Raw genomic sequence first — 20650 nt, 5'->3', positions numbered from 1 at the left:
TTTTACCTATACATACATACTTGTGATAAAGCTGAATTTATATATTAGGCACAGTAAGAGATTAACAATAAGTAATAATAAAATAAAACAAGTGTAACATTGTACTAAAAGTTACATGAATATTTTCTCTCTCCTCTTCTCCCCTCTCCTCTACTCTCTCAAATATCTTACTGGCTGTGCTTTCCACTTAAAGGAAACACTTTATGGCTTCTCTTTGGCGTATTGAAATTGCCAGCATCACCACTCTTGTGCTCTGGGTGGTTATTAAGTAAAATAAGGCTTACTTGAACACAAGCACTTCAATAGTGTGACAGTCAAGCTGATACCCAAGAGGGCTAGTAAGTGACTAATGGACACAGAGTGTATACAGCCTGGACATGCTGGACAAAGAGATGATTCACATCCTGGAGGTAAAGAGCTGGATGGCAAGAGATTTCATCACATGACTCAGAATGGCACACAACTTAAAACTTATGAATTAATTCTGGAATTTTCTTTTTAATATTTCAGACCACAGCTGATGGGTAATAGAAACCATGGACTACAAAACCATGAATAAGAGGGGACTATTATATTCTTAACACTACTGTACTGTACACTTAAAAATGGTTAAAATGCCAATTTTTGTTATATGATTTTTACACTTTAAATTTTTTTAAAGAAAATATTTTAGAAAGTACTTAGATTAAAATCTCATTCTGGAAGAAATGGAAATAATCCTTTATAGTGCTAATCTTCTCTGATTCCATGATAAGGCTAACCTGATAAACATTTATGGGGTGCCCATTCTGTATAAGGCACGGAGGTAGAACAGTATTTCTGAAAGTAGACATAAATAACTAAACAGAAAAAACAGGAATAATGCTAACCTAAACATTCATAGCCATAACTTCTCCCCAATTTCAGGAAGGTAAGAATGTTTTTTAGTTCAAATTCAATATTGCCAAGGAGAAATTTAATCTAATGCTTGAGGAAATATCATGTTTTACCCTGTGAGACCTCACTTTTCTCTGAAATGGTGATTAGTGATAACTGCATGGGGAAAAAAAAAAAAAAAACACAAAGCAATTTCTGTTTCCCACGTTGGGAGGAGCTGAGAAAGAGACAGCCTATGGTGTTACCTGCTAAGAATTCAGTTACTTTGGTTTTCAGTATGATTCATGAAGTTCCCCAAAGTATAAAGTGTCCATTTTGTACCTGAGAATTCTATAAACTTCTCATATTGAACATTTTCTAGAATGCCGTTCCTTTAACTCAATGATTAGGGGAGAGAAAACAAATACATATTAATGACATTACATAAAAGATACAGTTGATGGCTTCTATTCCTTCCTCAGGTATTTTCACATTATTAATAAGCTGTTTTCTGTTCTGTTGTGCAACTTCTCTGATGTCTCCATTCTCTGACTGAGTACAAACTAAGAATGTTTGAGTTCCAAATCTCAAGTCTGCATATCACTGTTTCCACCCCCAGGCAGCTGAAATTGTTATTTACATTTCCCTACTCTTTGATACTCACTACATACTATATATAATTTTATTCTGTATGATGGTTTTGGAAAGTAAGCTACAGATGTAATTTTTTTTTTCAATTGAGCTCTAGGGTATGTTCTTTTGTACTTAACATTGGAAAACTGAGGCATGTCTAATGTCCTATAATCCATCACACCCCTAAGCAAATAACTAAACCACCTTTTGAAGGGCAGATCAAGTTAAGTCCGAGACTGTTTCAAAACCAGAAAGAGTTACCTGTCAAACTGATGAAAACCACTTGCCCAGGTTTTAACTCTCTTGTTAACTCTATTCCATTCTCTGAGAGATTTCTCACTCTTCTTCCCCATAGCTATGTCTTGTCCTAATTTCAAGCCTCGCCTCAGCTTCCAGCTTTTCCACAAATTCTTGCTTGGTCATGTCAGCTTTAAGTAATCAACCTGTCCTTTGAACTTACGGTCTGTGACAGTCAATTGAATCTATATATTTAATTTGCATTTTTCTTGGTCATTATTTAAAGGGCTCTGGATGAACGATATAATGCAGAAGCCATGCGAGTTGATGAGAAAAACAAAGAGAATAAACACAAGTAAAGAGTGTAAATAAATTACTTTGTCTCCTCAATTTGAGTCTCTTCCCATGTACTTGAAACATTTATTGCAGATAACCTGAAGTGTCAGAAGCAGAGTGTTAACAGTACCTCAGAAATAACCACCATACAAATGCCTTGCCAAACCAGGCCTGCAAAATCAGGCAAAGGAAATATTTTAATCCTGCCTCTGCCCCTTAGCAGTTGTGTAACCCTGGGCACACAGCAGTCTGAGCTTCAGGGACCCCAGCTATAATGTGGGGACGGACAACAGCTGTCTCGGAAGACCACAGGAATTCAGTGAGAAAACATTGATGAAAGCACCTGACATGCTGCGGGGCACTCAACAGTCAGTTGAGTTTCCCAGTTATAAGTAATAACAAACGCAGTCGTACAACTAGCATTTCCTTTCCATTTGGTAGGCATCACTATTTCTAGAATTATTGTAAGGCGTTATTTTTAGAATGCATGCCACCTGAACAGTGTAGGCGTATGGTAGGAACTTAGCAGAGGCATGAAACTCAAGGAACTTGAACTCTGGCTGGAGAGGGAAAGTACTTTAAAAATGAACACTAACGTCAAATGTTCAATTGCCTGTCACAGACCGTAAGTTCAAAGAAGGAAATGACATGACCTTAAATACTTTAAGCTGACAAAACCAAGCAAAATTTCGTGAAATAACTAGGATTTGAGGTGAACCTTGAAATAAGGACATGATATAGCCAGGGGGAAGAGGATTGAAAGATCTCTCAGAGAATATAATAGTTAACAAAATAGCAGTGGGCATGTGTATGCACCAGGTATTCCGGGAATAATAAAGACAGACCAATTTGGCTGTAGTGTAGTTTTGTAGGGAAGCGACAGAAGATAAGGTTGAATAAGGTAAAGCAGACAGGAATGCCATTAGGATAACCCAAAATCCAAATTTCAGAAAAATAAGTCCTGGTGGGTAGAAATCATAGACTTTTTAAAGAGAAACAGTGTACAACCCAGTGAGGTTAGAAGACTGCTCTATTATTGGTGAGTGGATTGAAACAGAGAGAGAGACCAGAGGCTAAGTGACCAGTTCAGAAGCCACTGTCACAATCCTAGCAGGAAGTAATGAAAGCCTGAATTAGCACAGCATCGAATAACTATAAAGATGAAGACAGAGAGCAGAGGTATCATACAAAGTCTCACAGATTTAACGAGAGAGGGAAGAAACAAAAATGACATGGTAGTTTCAAGAATGGGAGACAGAGGCAATGACAGCACCATGACAGGAAGAGACACATCTGGAGAAAAAAACGAATCTAGGGACACAGGAGGCAAATTCTATTTCAGAGAGATAGTTAAGGAGGTAATACCCTAAAAGAAAACATTAAGTCAGCATTAACAATGTGGGCTCCAGATGGGAAGAAGAGCCCTCCACTCAGAAAGGATGGCTCAATCCATGGAAGCTGCAAAAATTCTGAAACAAAACAGGACCAGCTCACTGTGTACTGGCCTCCTTGAAACCTAGGTTCATGAAGGAAGTAAAACTGTCAAAGTCAGAGAAGGAGCAAGAATATATAAGTGGTGTCACTAAGGCCAAGGAGATGAGTCTGAAGAAGACAGAGGTGGTCAAGAAAGCCAAATCCTACAGAAAAATCTAAGAAGATGAAGGCTAAACATAAGCCATCACACATGGCAATTGTGAGACCCCCGAAACCTTCAAATAACCAGGTATGAAAAAGCGTCAGATGGCAAGAGGAAATGAGGGAGTAGGAAGAAAGCAGAAGCAGTATCTACAGTCTATGCTTTCAAAGGCACTTTTCTAAGAGAAGTCTCATTCAGATTTTTAATCTGGAATACAAAAACATGTCATTTTAAGGAAATGAAGACTCTGATCATGCAAACCATCTTTAGCAGTCCCGGGCCCTAACCCTTCTCTCCTCCTGTCCTTGTTTCATCTGATTTCTTGGTTACCTTGTGCAACCTGTCAACACCTCTAACTTCTAGGCTACATTTCTAAGCCTCTCTCCTTTCCGTAAGAGATGGTCATGTCTAATCATGTCTATCCCTTTCACCTCTCTTGCTCCTTTTATTTACTCACATCATAGAAACAAGGACAAAAGTCAGATTTTACAAGAAAACCAAGATTTAATAATCATTCTTCTCCCATGTTTTCAGAGAAGGCCATCTTCCAAGAAGGGCATAAAAAGACATTCAATATCATTAGTTATTAGGAAAACGCAAACTAAAACCACACTGAGAAACCACTTCTAGGATGGCTAAAATTCAAAGACACCAGCAAGGATATAAAGCAACTGGAACTCTAACACACCATTAACAGAAATGTAAAATAGCACAACCACTTTGGAAAATAGTTTATTAGTATTAAAAAAATAACAAACTAACATACACCTACCATAATACCTAGCCAATCTACACCTAGGTATTCACCCAGAAGAAATGAAGACATATGACCATACCAAGACTTAAACATGAATGTTCACAGACAAAAAGTGGAAAAAACTCAAATATCCAACAACATGTGAATGAATGTTCAAATTTTGGTATATTCACACAATAAAATACTAAATAACAGAAATGAATAAATTATTGATGGATGCAGCAACATAAATGAATTTCAAAATTATGCTGGAGTGGGGGGCATAATCATTTTTGAAAAACAGGGAGTACATATCATAACTTCCCATTTATATCAAATTTTATAAAATGAAAACTAAATCTATAGTAACAGAAAGAAGATTAATGGATGTCTAGAGATCGAGGGAGAGATTGAAGAAGGACAGAAGAGCAGTATTACAAAGGGGCATGAGGAAACTTTTGAGGGTGATAGATATGTTCATTATCTTGATGATGGTAATCATTTCACAGGTATATATATACAAATCTAATCAAATTATATATATTAAACACGTATAGTTTATTGTGTGCCAATCACATCTCAGTAGAACTGTTTAAAAAGAACAGTTGGGTCAATTGGCAAAATCTGAATAGGGACTGCACACCAAGGAATGTATCAATGTTAAATTTTTTTCAATGAAGAAAGTGGATGTCCTAATATCCATAACACAAAGTCACCATGAAGGCATCACTCTGGTAAAGTGGGAACAACATTTGGGCACGCCCAATATTATTCTATTTTTGAGGAGGAAAAATTAGGGGTCCTTTCATCAAAGAATTCCCTCTTAAGCAATATTTCCAAAGTAAATGCTTGCCTGAACTCTTTCATGTCTAAAATTGTTTACAGCACATAATCCTTTGGGGAGAAGAAAAAATTCCACCTCTGTGTGGCTCTGTGGGCCAGAGCAGGGTCTGTGGCTGGAACAGGGAGGTGTACAAAGAGGTACAGAGCTGTTGGGGACACTGTCATGTGATTTCCTCATCAGCAGCCACTCAGATCTCATATACACTAAAAATAAAAGCCTCTTTTCCAAGAATTCTTCACTGCTCAGAGAGTCTCATTCTTAGACAAATCCAGGACCAGGCATTTACCAAAACAGTTTAGGCCTGAAGGTACCATTATCAGATACTCAGGAGGGATGCCAGCAAAAAAGGAAAGGTCAGAATCCCCAATTGCTCTCTCTCCTGAAATCAATGGAATAAAATCCTGCAGGGTCTCAAGCCATATAGGTAAGAAAGAAACAGTAAGTGTCAACCATTTCTATATATTTATGAGTATAAATTAACAGGCTGACTGCCCACCTCTATATTCCCATCTGGTATCAAAGATATGGCTGGCACTCAAATTAAAAATAAAGTATTCGATATGGCATTATAATTATCTTTCTAAAATTGGCTTTAAAAATATTCAGGATATATTCATCTTACTCCTAACTACCAAAAAAGTGGTCACACAAGGAGGAATATATACATATTATGTTCTCTTTAAAAGAAAAAAGTTCCTGCCACCACATGAAAAACAAAATATTCTTCACTTTCTTATTCTATTACCTTACAAATTTACACAAGCTCATGATCCTATTTTATATCATTTAAAACACTCTAAAACTATATTTTATATTCTGTGTTACACATTACTTTGGGTATTATACATTATAACTATATATTCTATATATTACTTGTATCGTATACACATATAACTATATATTACATATATTGCTTTGGATATTATATATTTATAAGTACATATTACATACTCTAAAGAATAAGACGTGTAAAATCACTGTTTTCTTATAGACAATTTAAAAGATCTTTCAAGGGAAATTTTGGCTACACATGATTTTGTCTTTGTACACCAGTGTAGGACCGAACCCACCTCAGTATGAGACTCTTCCTTAAGCAGCTGCAGTCTCCTTACAAAACAGGAAATAAAAAGTAGAACAAAGATTTTCTGCAAAGGAAATCCCAGATAAAACAAGGACAACATTTACCAAAACTAGTTGAAGCACCAGAGTAGGATAGCTCCAGACCTCCCACTCCAGGGAGACAAATTCCTGTGTGTGTCTCACTAGGTCTGCCACATCCTGCAGAATCAGTATGTATCCTGTACATTCAGATATTGTGCCTAGTGTTTAGACTAATGCTTTCCCAATGAATTGTCATTCATTGAGATGGATGGCCATTTTTTTCTCAAAGAAAAAAAGACAGTGTTTGTTCTTCCTTTCATGTGGCCAGTGCACACAGGTTTTCAGCATCACATCTACACTAAGTTCTAATCCATTTATGTGGTCGTTCATTCTCTGTATTACTATACATCCTTTCTTCTTTGGCTCTTACTTCACCACTGGTTTTCATCTTTCACTACGTTAGTAAAGAAACTTTGACTCTATCATCCACAAAGTAAAGCCATTTCACATTCCCCTCATCTCAAACTTTTAACATAACCTCAAATACAGAAACATGACAACACCCATTATCATTACTATTACAGAATAGTGCTCTGTTCTAGTTAATGTAATGAGGCAAAAAACCAAAAAGTATCACTATTTAGAAAGTAGGAAACACAATTACATTTTTTGTAGACAATATGATTGCATATCTTCAGACTAAAAATGGGAGAGAAAGAATGAATCACCAGAAAAGCTACTAAAACTAAAGGGGAAATTTAGTCGGTAACCACTTGTATAGACTGGCAATTATTAGTCGGAAAAACATAATGAAAAGATGCCCTCAATGTAATCAGTTTATAGCAGCAGCAGAAGGAGGAGTACTTCAGTCTCACACACTGAATTTACTCCAAGTGCATCCACTTCTCCTATAGAAAAATCTGAAGATTTGAGCACCCTCTCCTCTCTCTGTAACCCAGACCAATGTCAGATTGTCCCCCTCCAAAATGTGTACAGAAATTCTGACCCTCCCAGCAATCTCTTCTCTTTGGCCTAGAGACAAATATCTTAAAACAAAATAATAAAATGTATGATATCTAATAATTAAGGGACAAAAATCCTACTGAATTTTACCAACAAATTCATTGTTTAAAACAGGAAGAGCATAAAATAGAAATGCATAGCCAACAAAAGAACTGCTGTGATACTTTCACATTAACTGTAGCATTGACCATGCTGAGCAGTCATTTCTTAGAGGAAGAAAACTCACCTTGTTGTTTTCCAAACACTTAGGACCCTCCTTGTTGCTAGTTTACACAGAACAGAGAGAAGACTGAGTTACAAAATTACCTACCGATAGTTTCTTAAGACTTGTTGGGACCCTAAAATACCAAATTTATATCTCAGTTAAACCAATCCAAAAGTAAGATGGTTTACCCCTTTTAAAGTCTTCTAAAGCTCATTTTCCCCATGTCAGTGTTATATACTTTTACAGCAACATTATCTGATGAGTTTGCTAATGTACAGACAGAAATGTTCCAGGCCACCATCTCTGAACCCCACTCCCACCTTCTTCCTAGCTGAGAAAACTCAAGTTATGTTCACCGTCCTAGGCTCTCCTAGGTTCTCCTGGGCTGGGCTCCTCACCAAACCTGAGGCAAACTATGTTGGGTCAGAGTTCATCATGATGATAGTATTCCCATGGCCACATCATTGGTTTAGGCATGGACACAATGTTGGTCTAAGATATATGAGAGGTAGTTTCTAGGAAGGTGTTCCTCAGGATATAAGAATACAGTTTCTTTTCATATCTCTGGATATAGTTATGCAAAGACTTGAAGTCATTAAGCTGTTCAATTCACCAGACTTGGAAACACCTACTGCCAGGCCTTTTTTTATGTTAGATCATAAGTGTAACTAGTGTTTAAACTGCTTCCACTTGAGTTTTCTGTTACTGGCAACCAAAATTTTCTAAGTAATGCATCATCAAGGTGTCTAGCTAGTCTTTACTCCAGCAATCTGTAAAACTGGAAGAGATTTCCTTTACTGCCAAACTAGCTCTATTCTGTCTTTGGTAGAAATTATCTGTATCTCCTTTTTTGTCTTTTTTTGAGATGAGTGCTTCTCTCATAAATTGATGTACTGATTTTATATGGGGGAGGGGAGGGAGGAAATTTTTGATTACTGGAATCTTACTGATTTACAAATGGTAACAACCTAATCCTAATGTATGTCTGTTGAGGCCAAATTAAGGGAGAGAAGCTTAAACCAAAGGGACCTAGTTGAAATATAAAGATGAATTTCCTGAAAGAAAGAATTACAGAGAAAAAATTCTCCAAGCACAATGTGGAATCTCCTTGATGGTAGTTTTTAAAAATAGATTATTCGTGTAGCTGTGAAGCCTTAGGTACTATATTTGGATTATATGACAATTCAAGATTCCTGCCAGCCCTATCTAAAGAGAAAATTCATCTTTCGTTGTAACAAAAATTTGAAAAACATCTAAATGTTAAAATGAAAAGATAAATAAAATCTTCTTAATCCCAAATTCTAGGACAATCATATTAATCACACACCTATATAAATCAGTTGTCATAGCAAATTCTTCTCATTATTCTAGGGAGGAAAAAGGCAAACAGTATGACCAAAATTCTATGTCTCAATTTCCATAGTATACTGATAGTGTCAGTACAAACTTCTTCAGCCAGAAAATGTTCAGTGACTAATTTAACTGAAAAGTTAATTTATTTAATTAAAAAGATAAATGAAAGTACTTACTAGATTTTTTTTTAATGGCATATACTTAATAGAATAGAACAGTTTCTTCCTTATGGTGACTTTATAACTAAAAGAATAATTTTAGAAGTGGTTTTAGATTAGAAACTTTACTGTCCAAGAGCAGTGCTGAATATAGACTGTCTTATTAAAGATACAATTTGAAATATTTAAGATTTATTACTAGAGGGCATTAAATCCCTCCTCACATTTATAATGACCAAAATCTGGAATATTGCTGTGGAAAAGCAAATGCAAATAGTGTTCACTTCTCCAGGGAAGTCGTAGGTTTTCTGACATGATGCACAATGGATAACTGGTCTTTGATTTAGCAACTAAGACATATAGATTATCTATCAGCTGTTCACACAAGAGCAGAACAAGGAGGATAGCAGAGATGCATTGTACAATAAAGAATGTGAGTCAAAAAGAAAGACTAAAGCTATAGAACCATTCACTTCTATACCAATTAGAGAAAGTTGGCCTTTCCCAGTGATTACAGACCCAGCAATGCTTAGCTTGGGGAGCAGACAGGTCTTCCATACACATTAGAAAATGGCGTCTCTCTATGTGGTATCATGTAAAATGTATATACACGGTATACATTATACACAACTATATGCAGTGGCCCCAAACTTACCTTCGGAACCCCATGTCCTATGGCAGACAAAAACTCCTTTGTCTTCAAGGAATGGAGAAAATATCTCATTCTTAACAGACTCAACTACCAAAGCCCTCCCTCATTCTAGGAAAGTTGGAGGCAGCAATGGTTCCATTACATTTGGGCCTATTCTCACTAGAAGTGAAAGGGAAATTTTCCAGAGAGATCGCATAATCAAATTCATACATTTGTTCTTCAGATGTAAAATATTATACCTTCATTCTTTAGGCACAGCTTTACATGGCAAAGATTTCAACTTTATTGAAAGGATATCAATTGATCAGTATGCATGATTTTCTTCCTCTACATGAATATTTACTTAAAATGCTTCATACTTTTTATGGGAGGACTTATAACTATAAAAGAAAGTTACAAAAGTCACTATAGTGCTATTAAGTATTTTTAAATGATGACTTTGTGTTTATTTAAACTTTGCTTTTGAATGTTTATATTAAAAACAGATTGTAACTAGCCATCACCAAAGCAAGGCTTGAGTTAAGGTTGACTAAGAGAATAATGTATTAAGTAGCTTTCTAGAATGGAAACACAAGACTAGCATCTGCTCAAATTAAACATACTAACTCCAGTATTATAAACAAATGAAAAAAATAGTATTTTCACTGTTTCAAATTAACAGTCATTTTAGTATTAAAACATTAGTTGGTCTTCTAAAAACAAAACAGTGCTCAGTATAAAGAGAAATTATGCAAACATATACTCACCTCCATAAACTTTTCCTAAAGTCAAGCCTTGGTTACTTTAAAGTAAAATAAAGCACAAATCATTATTGTTTATTGTGAACGGCTATGTTAATGCCACTGTAATTTCTATGCAAGCCTTTGAAGAGCCAAAATGTTAAAGATTCTCTGTAGTGGAACAGAGGTTCTGTCAGCAAAGAAGGGGTTTGAATGTGAGTCACTACCTGCTTTGACTTCTGACCCCCCCTTTTTTTTAACTGCAGGACTTTCTTAGGTAATTATAAGATTCACCCTCCAAGGTTTTCCAGAATAGAATTTTCAAGAACACCACATGTCACAGGGACACAATCATCAGAGTTAAGCAAGAAACTCCAAGCCTACTGAGAAACATGAGAAGACCAGGCTGTATTTACACTTAACAATGCAATGCATACTTTATTGCCCAAATTATGAGATTTGTAGAGCTTCAACCAGAAACTGATAGAACAGGCTTTGCAAAGTGATAACTCTAAATCTGAATCCCAGTTTCAAATCCTAGTTTCACCACTTATAAACTGTTAGAGACCTTGGGTAAACTACTTAATCTCTCAGTGACTTAATTTCTATGTATATAAAACAAAACAAATAAAGAAACACATTAAAAAATTATTACAATAGCTAAAATTCAATAACGTATATGAAGTACTTTAAACAATCCTGGCATATTGTACATATTCAATAAATGTTAGCCATTATTATTATTATTACCAATAATGGGGATTTCTTTATTTCTCCTCTGATCAAGAAATCCCGCTTCTGGAAATCCACCCTGGAAAACTAATGCAAACTATGGTAGAAGCACAAAAACACTTATTACAATGTTACTTAACAACGAAATGTTAGAGGAACCTAAATGTATACCAGTAAGGAAGCAATTGAGCAACTTATAAAATATCCGTTCAGTAAAATATTACTCCATCACTAAAAATACATTAGAAATATAATAAAGAATTATGGAGTAAAATGACATTGTGTTTATAGGATTATACAGAGTAAAAGAAAGCCAAGATTTAAAATTATATGTACATCATAACAATGTAAAATTATATTTAAAATGCATATTTAAAAAGATGAGCAAGTAATAAGCCAAAATCATAATATTGCAGAATAATGACATTTGGAGTGATTTATTTTTATGTTCTATACTATCTATCATGTAGTCATACTACTTTTATAACTTTAAATTTATTTTAAAATATTTTCAACTTGCTCCAAATTTATTTTATTATTCACTAACTAGAATTATTAAAATAGTAATAGAAGTTAAACTACAAAAATATATTACTTACATAAAATCAAAATAGAAATCAAGAATAAAACAAATACATCAAAATTAACACTCAAAATAAAGATATTACTTTTTTAAGAAACTAAGTCCTTAATTAATTATGTGCCTATATTTAAATTGGACAGAACCTAGGAACCACTTAGATCTGAGCCTAAATAATATACATATTTTTTATTTTAAAATAAGTGTCAGGGAAATGAAATCATTTAAGAGAAATGAAGGCAGGCTGATTTTTAGTCTAAGAAAAGCGATACATTGTAACAATACCTAAACTTTCCTGGTAACAAAGTAACATAGTAATAAAGGCCTTCCCATTTGGATAATCAGATATTATATACAATGCATATTTTTACTGTTTTAAAATGTGTCCACTTAGATAACTCATGACAGAAACAATGTTGACAAATTGCAGGATTAAATGGTTAAGGAACATTTTATGAATCCTGGAAAATGTCTAAATAAAAGGGAGAAATAAAACAAATTTATAGCCAAACTCACTGTTGTCCAAAAAGTTCCTCTTCCATCCAACCACCCTCATCCATTTTGATGGCAGCACCCTGACAGCAGTCTTAGCCCTTCAGAGGTCTCTCATTCATCCTTTCCCTCTCTTTCAGCAATGGCCCACACCCCGGTTTCATCTTTACTGGTTTGGCCCAGGCTTCCCAATTTACCTCTCCCCTTTCTATCTTGAAAGCAAGGGTCGTATGCCATTCCTCTGCTCAAAAATACCCAGTGGTTCTCCAATATCTACAGCACACGCCCAGGCTCCTCAGCGTGGCTTTCGATGTCAGTGCTGACAGCAGTTCCAGCTGCCTGTTCCAGGCCTCACCTGTGTGCACTGTAAACTCAAAGCCAAGGCTCCTCCGTTACGGGGTTCAGCACACTGGAATACCTTGTTATTGTAAATATGTCACAATTCATGACCAATAATGGCTCAAGTACCAAAACTTGTGAACTGTATTTACTCTTTAAACTAAAAAGAATTCAGGTCTATTCCTATAATGTGTTCTCATTTACCTGCATTAGAAATGAGGTGGGATTTCTGCGAGAACACTGGGAACTGCCTTTAATTCTGGGATCCCCATGAAATCTTTCTGTCATGCGAGTCATGGTGGAAAGCTGTTCCAAACCAGGTTCCTCCAGTAGTGACATCACTAGAGGTACCTCCCACCTGTGAAGGGAGCAAGCAGCCTGCCTCATTTCAAATTATGACCACCAATTAAATTTTAAAAGCCACCTTTCAGCTCATAAAAAGCAAGAGGAGGGAGACAGAGGGACTCTTGAGGCAACCAGAGACTAGGAGAGGAATCTTTTCTGAATCATTCTATTCTATCAAGATGGAGATAGCTTCTAGTAAGTTGGAGACAAGAATTTCATTGTATGGCTTTTCTACTACATTGCTGATATAAAGTTTCTTTTTAAAATAATATACTTAAAGTAATCAATCTAGAAAATAATATGAAGTATATTAAAACACAGAGGGTACTCATCAAATCTGGGAAAACATAATGAATGGACTTCTAAAATGACAGCAGTTGGGTAGAGCCTGCACAAAACTGATGGGGCTACCTGCCTTTCTTCCGACTGTACCTGCGTTTTGCTTCCTCTGTACTATTTTCACACTTTTCTTCTACCTGTAATGTCATCTTTTCATCCTCCCTCTACCCAATCTCTGTCTCTTGAAATGCTAGGATATAATCAAATGTCAGTTCCCCCCAGAACAAGGCAACGCTCCCCAAGCTCCCTGAGTCAGGCCACTACACTCTTGTGAGTGGTCCAGCTGAGTCTGGTAGTTCTGCTATTTTTAAAAAGCTTATCTCTCCAAGTAGATGGAATGCTCCTGGAAGGCAGATAATGCACTGATTTATCTCTTGGTGTCACAGAAAACATAACATTGCTTTCCACCTGTAGCACAGAAAATGTTGGTTTAATTGAACTGAATGTCTAAACAATGTGTTCAAAAGATGTACCAAGGTCAGCAGCCAGAATCCTACATTCACCTACAAAAGAAGTTTATAAGCACAGAACAGAATCACTTATTAAGGGGGAGGCACCACCCACTTTTGTCAGAAATGTTAATGTGCCATTTTAAACTGAAATAATGTGAAGTTTCTCTAAACCATAAAGCACTTCTCAGCACTAAATCCACAGGCCTCTTGTACATCAGTAATATGGGAGCCCAACATTTACTATCAGCAGCTGTAATGTCTGTAAAGCAGATCATTCATTGTGTCATTCATAATTTATTTAGTCAGAAACATATCTTATTTCAGAAAGGATGCAATGAAACTTATACAAATACATATACCATAGCAAGATAAAATGACATATGTAAAATGAGAAAGACAGAAATGGGACAAAGAAAAACTGAACGTAGGAAAGATAAGCTGCCCTGGGAGTAAAATTCACATACCAAATGAATGTATTCTGTAAAATTCTGCACATTTGCTAGAGGTAGGCCAGAGGTTTGGTTCTAACACTTCTAGCAGCCAACATTTGTTGACTAAACACAAAAGGATCCAATCAATTACATGATTCAACATCCTTAAGATAGAAACAAAAAGCTATCAGAGAACTATCTCTCCCTTGGTCCTCATAAAGAGAATATATAATGTAACAAAAAAGTCCTCAACCACATCCTTGCAGTTGATTTGTCAGAGAGCTTTGGAAGACCATCCCTCACAACAACCCTCACAAGCAAATGACAGCACACAAGTCAATATATGCCAATGATGGAGAGGAAGGTGATCAAGCCAAGGGGTCCCAGTACACAACTCCCCAAAGGTCTAGGTTTATCAGAAACAGATTTTATTCTATCTAGGCTAAGCTAAAATCCAGAAGCATCCACTTATCTTTGAAATTATAAACAAAATTTGATGCACACATCCCTTTTTCTGGGGGATATGTCTATAGTTTCACAACATCCTCAAAGAGAAGCATGACTCGAGAAAAGTTAAGAACCATTGATCTAAAGAACTAGACTATATAGATCTTCAGGCAACCCTTTATAAACAGTTTCTCTTCTGAGTTTCTGAGAAGTGCTCAGCCTCGACTGTAGTCCCTGACAAGCATCTGAAGTACAGCTTCTCTCTGATGTGAAGTGTGGAACTTTAGGCTTAACCACTGGCCAAGCTGTTTGTCAGTTATATGATACAATAATATATGAGCTTTTATACAGTAATGCCTATAAACATATGGAATACATAATAATCTGTTCTTTTAGATAGGTTTCAGCCATGAACATTGACAAAGTTGCTTCCAAGAATTGGTAGCATTTATGTAGATAATATAAAAAGTAAAAACAAAATAAAAACCCAACTTTGCCTGTGGATAAAAATTACAGGTAAGCACAAAAAAAATTTTCATCGTTAAATATGTTTTTAATTTTTAAAATAAACTTTTCACATCAGTTGATTCAATCTGAGCTTTTTAAAACTTTTTGTTGTTTTATTCTTTTGTTATACAGCAAAACAATCACTGTCATAGCTTTATACACACACTCACACACATGCACGCACAGAGTTAACCATCTACCCATAATATCAGGATTAGAATATCTCAAGATCCCAAGGGCATCAGATGAGGAAGCTGGCCTATGGGGCCATCAAGATAACTTTCTTTAAGATCCCATCCACCTAGAAGTCACTGCCATCCAGAGTCTGGTCCTTGGCATAACAAAGCCAAATATGTCTTTGTCAAAAACACATAGTTGAATAGACTCACGAGATCTAACTCATACTAATCCAACTCATAAGAGGCTGAAGTACAAATCAGAATACCAATTTATTCACTAATCATAGTGAATACTCTTTTTCATTCATCAGAAAATTTGCACCTGAAGCTAGGGTGCTGTCTTCCCAATGCTAAGATACCTGGAATGCTGATTTAATAGTCAGTTCACCAGAAGTTAGAATATAGGGAGATAGAATTTGGGGATAACTAATAAATTATGCATATCCAACATACACCTTTCTAGTGGTCAATGTTGTTGCTTTCACATGTATAGCCTCTTCTCCCTTGGATGTTGTTGCCCTAACACTGAAGACTTCTTGGCCTCTAAGCTTTCTTCTTCCATGTCCTTCTCTCCATTGGTGTTCCTCTAGGTAGGGTATAATGCAGTCGATGAGGGTACAGCTTACATGCACTATCATTCTTTTTCAGATTAAAAACTCTCAGATAAGGTTGCTAAAGCAACTTGCTCAAGGTCACAGCTAGCATAAGGCAGAGTACAGATTCAAAGCTAGATGTCAAGCCAAAGCCTAGGTTTTTAACTTTGCATTAAATCATGCCTTCAAGGTGTCCTTCCTGGGCCTCCCACCTGCAAGTCTGATTTAAATGCCCCTCCTCGGTGTTTCCATACCACCCTAAGCAAAATATGACTATAATTGTTGGCATAGAGATCTATCTCTGCCACTACACTGAAACTTCCTGAGGATGAGAGTCATGTCTCATTCACCTTTGTATCCCTAGTGTGCTATCTACCTTTCTGGGTAAATATGCAAACTAATTTGTCCAGTGGTTTAATATGAAAATCACCAAACTGAATGCCTTAAACTAGCCATGTGGCCTTAGGAGGATCACAACTTCTCCAGCCATCTACAAACATCTCATCTAAAAATGGAATGAAATGGACACACAAGGTGGCTTAGGTCCCTTCTGAATCTAAAATGCACTACCATTGGTGACTAGGCTTTGATGTTTTTATAGCCTATCTTATTAGTTTAAATTATTAGAAATAAAATTAAACTCTTCAGCTATCCTCTGTAGCCTCCACAGACAGGATATACATAAATAATAGAGAGTTCAGAAAAAGCTACTCTCTGTACCAAAATCAAACAGTGGCACCCTCCTCTGGTGAATGTTAAAGGAGCTAAACAACACACACACACACACACACACACACACACACACATTTAGATGGGGAGATTTTCTTTGAATGAAGGAAAATGCAAGACAGAAATTGTCTATAATTTAAACTATAAATATCTCCTTTTTATAACTTTTTATTCTGCCCAAAAACAAAGCCAAAATGATGAACTGGCTACATAGAGTAGGAAGTTATAGATAAAACAATTTTTAAGAGTGCTGATAATATTCTTTTACAAACAGCAGGCTTATTAATGTAAGGCACAATAGAAAGGATTTCATAGTTCCACTAACAATAAATCACCTTCTCTATTATTTAAAAATTTAATGAAAAACCCTGTACATGTAAAATACTGCTGGTTCAATAAAAGCATTTATCAAGACACACAGAGAGAGAAGAAAAAGTGAAGAGACACAGGAAAAAGATTGCCATCTACAAGCCAAAATTAAAATTAAAAATTAAATAAATAAGTAAAAGCATTTGTCTAGTCCCTTTTCTGGATGATACATTTACCAGAAGACAGTACTGGAATTTTTTCAACCTGAAATCTGTTTGGATCTGCAACTTTCAGGTTTTAAAACACCAATTTAAAAGAAAATGTACACACGCAGAATAAAACATGACAATACAGTATACCGGACAAGCATAAGTCAAAGTTTCATAACATTAACCTTACATCCAGACCTCTAAATTAAAAATAAAGCTTTCTAAGACTGAAAGCAGATTATATCTGCCAACAACTTTAATATAAAAATAGATAATAAACCTAAGCTGTATTAAATGATTTATACAGTCTAGAACATAAAATGAAAATATAAGCATTCTGACTCAAGGCCAGAAAGCAAATCCATTATTATATTTGGCAATCATGTCATTCAGGTATGTTTTTACCCAAGTACACAGCATCTCTTCTCTCAATTAACTTCACATCTTTCACCTACCCTGTGACCAAGTCGAAAGGAACCCACACTACACAGGAGGCTACAAATTTACAACCAGTGAGAAAACTTCATTTTGAAAGGCAGAACATAGAAAGGGTTAGAGTGAATGTGAAATAGCAAAAACTGATTTCAGTTCTACCAAATAAATTTTCCAACTAAGTTTGTCATCCCTGGCAAAGTTGGTTCTACAAGGCAGGTAGATACAGTATCTTGGAAAGATTAGCGAAGTGGTAGGTGAAGTGGCTTTGTATCAAAGACATAATGCAGATAACTAATCGAAAGGTTTATCAATAGTTACCCAAAACAAATGCCAAAGAACGAGCAAAGATTGAAAGAGAATGCCATCGCCTACAGCCCACCCAGAGACCAGAAGGGCCAAGAAGAGAGTTGGGGGAAAGTTGGATGGGAACATGGGATTATGAGGGGAGGGGGGAATGATAAAGGGGTGGCGAAGGAAGCAGGGAAGATATAAGCAAGAAAGTATTCTGCCAAAAAAAAAAGAAAAAAGAAAAAAAAAGAGCATGCAACAATGAAACTCTGTTACAAACTGCCAAATTGAAAGAAATGGGATAGCTGGCCCAATGCTCTTTGGAGCCACATCTGCCATTCACTTCTCCTGGGTCGATGCCCAAGGACCAAAGCCAATCCTCGCCTGAACCTCCAGGAAATCTGAGCCCCAGCGCGCAATCAGAGTGCCGCAGAAATTAGGGACATGGACCTCAACCGGCCTTCTAACCTCATCACATGAACCCCAAACAAAGGATTTCAGAAGCCGGGAGGTATCTGCGCTCCACCCCGGCCAGGGCGCAGGGGCGAAATCTGGGCATCGCAGCCTCTGCGGACATCGCCACCTCTGCAAAGGCCAGAGGCATCTCAGGTCCCTCGAGGCGATCCTGCTAAACGCAGGCGGCCGGCGAAGAGCTGCTGTCAACTGGCCCGATGGCACTTGCAAAGTTAATGGAGTTGGCAAGAAGCGCGGGGCTGTCCCTACGGAGGAAGATGATGGGAATGAGCCACGGCTTCCTTCATCCTCGCTTGAGCCCTCACTAACTCGGTTCTGCATTTTACCTCCTTTCCCTAATGAAAAATCAAAGGTATTTTCTTCCTTCTTTGTGCCTACCTCGGTCTCAAACCCTAGAACAGGGGGCGCTGAGACCCCGGGCCAAAGTTCAGCGTAGAAACCATTAACTCTCCCCGCAAAACTAGCAGTCATTTGCTAGGTTCTGGCTTTGAGAAACATCATGAATGATGAGGCACGAATTAAGCTGTGGATGATCCTCTCTTCCCCGAAATGAACCCTCAGTCCCAAGAAGTCTGGGTCCAGCAGTGGGTTTTTTGTTTGTTTGTTTTTGGCAACTTGGAACTAGTGCCTTTGCCCAGCCCGGCACCAGGTCATTACCACGCCCCTCGCACCCAAGTCCTACCTTTCTCCCCAGGCACATAACTTCCAGCTTGCGCGCGCGCACGCGCACACACGCACACACACACACACGCACTCCTACCTCTCCCCCGTGCCCGTCGAAGATACCGAAGATAGAGGGGTGCGTCTTGTTGGCTAGGTCCGTAAGAACTTCGAATCGGTCCTCCATGTGGTCTCTCCGGCCCTGGATGGAATACACGGCCACGTTGTGGCTCTTGAACTCCCAGGTCTTGGAAAATTCGGCCTCCAGGACGTCGAGCCCCCCGAGCCGATCGTTCTGCATGATCTCGGCGACCTTGCCCTTCACCATCTTCACGGCGTCCCGGCTAGACTTGACGATGGTCTTCACCTCGTCCGTGTGGAAGAAGTAACTCCACAGCGCCAGGCTGATACACAGCAGGAAGAGCGTCTCGGGTCTCAGCAAGAAGTAGCGCATGATGCGACCCAGGAGAGACAGCAAAGTCATTGTATCCTCTATCATTTATTATCGCTAGAGCCCCAACAGCCAGCAGCGACGCACGCCCCAAAGGCTTCTCGGGTCCCGGAGCACTGCGGGGACGGTCCGCGGGGAGGAAGGCGGAGCAGCAGCGGAGAGTGGGGGAAGGAGGATCGCGGATCCGAGCGGGAGGCGGTTGAGCACGCTGCTCCGATCCGGCACAGTGAACAGAGGCAGTTTTTCTTTTGTCTCCCGGCCTCCGCGACCCCAAGGCCCGCGCCCCGCGCCGCCTCCCCTCCCTGCGCCCCTTTGTGAGGCGGCCGCGGCCGAGACCGCGGTGGTGGCTGCAGCAGCCGCTGTTGTCCCGACTGGGTGAAAGAAATCAAGTTAAAGTTGCGCCGGGCGGGTCTGCCGCGGTGGGCGGGGGAATTCGGGGGCGCTGGCGCCCGTGCGGTCCCTTCGCGGGTGTGTCCCCTCACTGCTTCGGGGTGCGATCAGCAGGTGAGGAGGCGCGGGGCTTGAGAGCCCGGCGGGCGAGGGATGCAGGTCCCCTCGGTCGCCGCCGCTGCAGCAGAGCGCAGAGCCGGCCGAGTGCCCCGATTCGTTCAGACACCCCGGGGGGCCCAAGAGAATAAAAGTTTTGCAGGAGCCTTAGCAGAGGTGGGGGTACTTCGAGCCCAGCGACGCAGCAGGATCAGCGCTGAGCCGCAGGCAGCCTGCCCGGCTCTGCCGGTCTCTCTCTTCAGCACCTCCCTGCTCGGCTAGTCTCGGCTCCGCTCGCGCGCTCCCTCCTTGCCTCCCGGCTCGCGCTCGCCCCGCCCCGCACGCGCTCGCCCCGCCCCGGGACTCCGGGCAGCGAGGTGCCAGGGCCGAGCTGTCAAAGGCTGAGGACGCTCGGCGGCGGCGGGCGCGCTTGCCACCAGGGCGGTGCAGGAGAACGGGAGGGGAAGAAAGGGGCGCCTCCACCGCCTAGCTCGTGTGGACGGCTGTTCCTCCCCCCAGGGCGGGCTCCCAGAACAATGGAACCCTAACCCGGTTGAGGGAACGTTGGTTTCCCGGGAGCCACTGCTGTGGGCTGCAAAGCAGAGAGCCGCACGTGAGCGTCCCCCCCTCTGGCGGCGGCACAATAGTGCGGTCCTCGCCTCGCCGGGCATAAGGCAAGCGAAAA

At 39.0% G+C, this 20650-nt stretch overlaps 1 protein-coding gene across 1 annotated transcript in view; it reads right to left on the bottom strand.

The window, feature by feature from the left end:
* Positions 1-20280, bottom strand: part of PPM1L (protein phosphatase, Mg2+/Mn2+ dependent 1L) — a 241380-nt gene extending 221100 nt beyond the window's left edge. The window contains exon 1 of the mRNA XM_090273433.1: positions 19129-20280. Coding sequence (XP_090129559.1) covers positions 19129-19527 — 399 coding nt within the window. The 5' untranslated portion in view covers positions 19528-20280. The remainder of the gene's footprint in view (positions 1-19128) is intronic.
* Positions 20281-20650: the final 370 nt, after the last annotated feature.

The sequence above is a fragment of the Furipterus horrens genome, unplaced genomic scaffold (genome assembly GCF_987537825.1).
Source record: "Furipterus horrens unplaced genomic scaffold, mFurHor1.1.pri manual_scaffold_1, whole genome shotgun sequence".
Lineage (NCBI taxonomy): Eukaryota > Metazoa > Chordata > Mammalia > Chiroptera > Furipteridae > Furipterus > Furipterus horrens.
The sequence above is the reverse complement of the archived record's forward strand: the minus strand, read 5'-3'. Positions and strand labels throughout refer to the sequence as shown.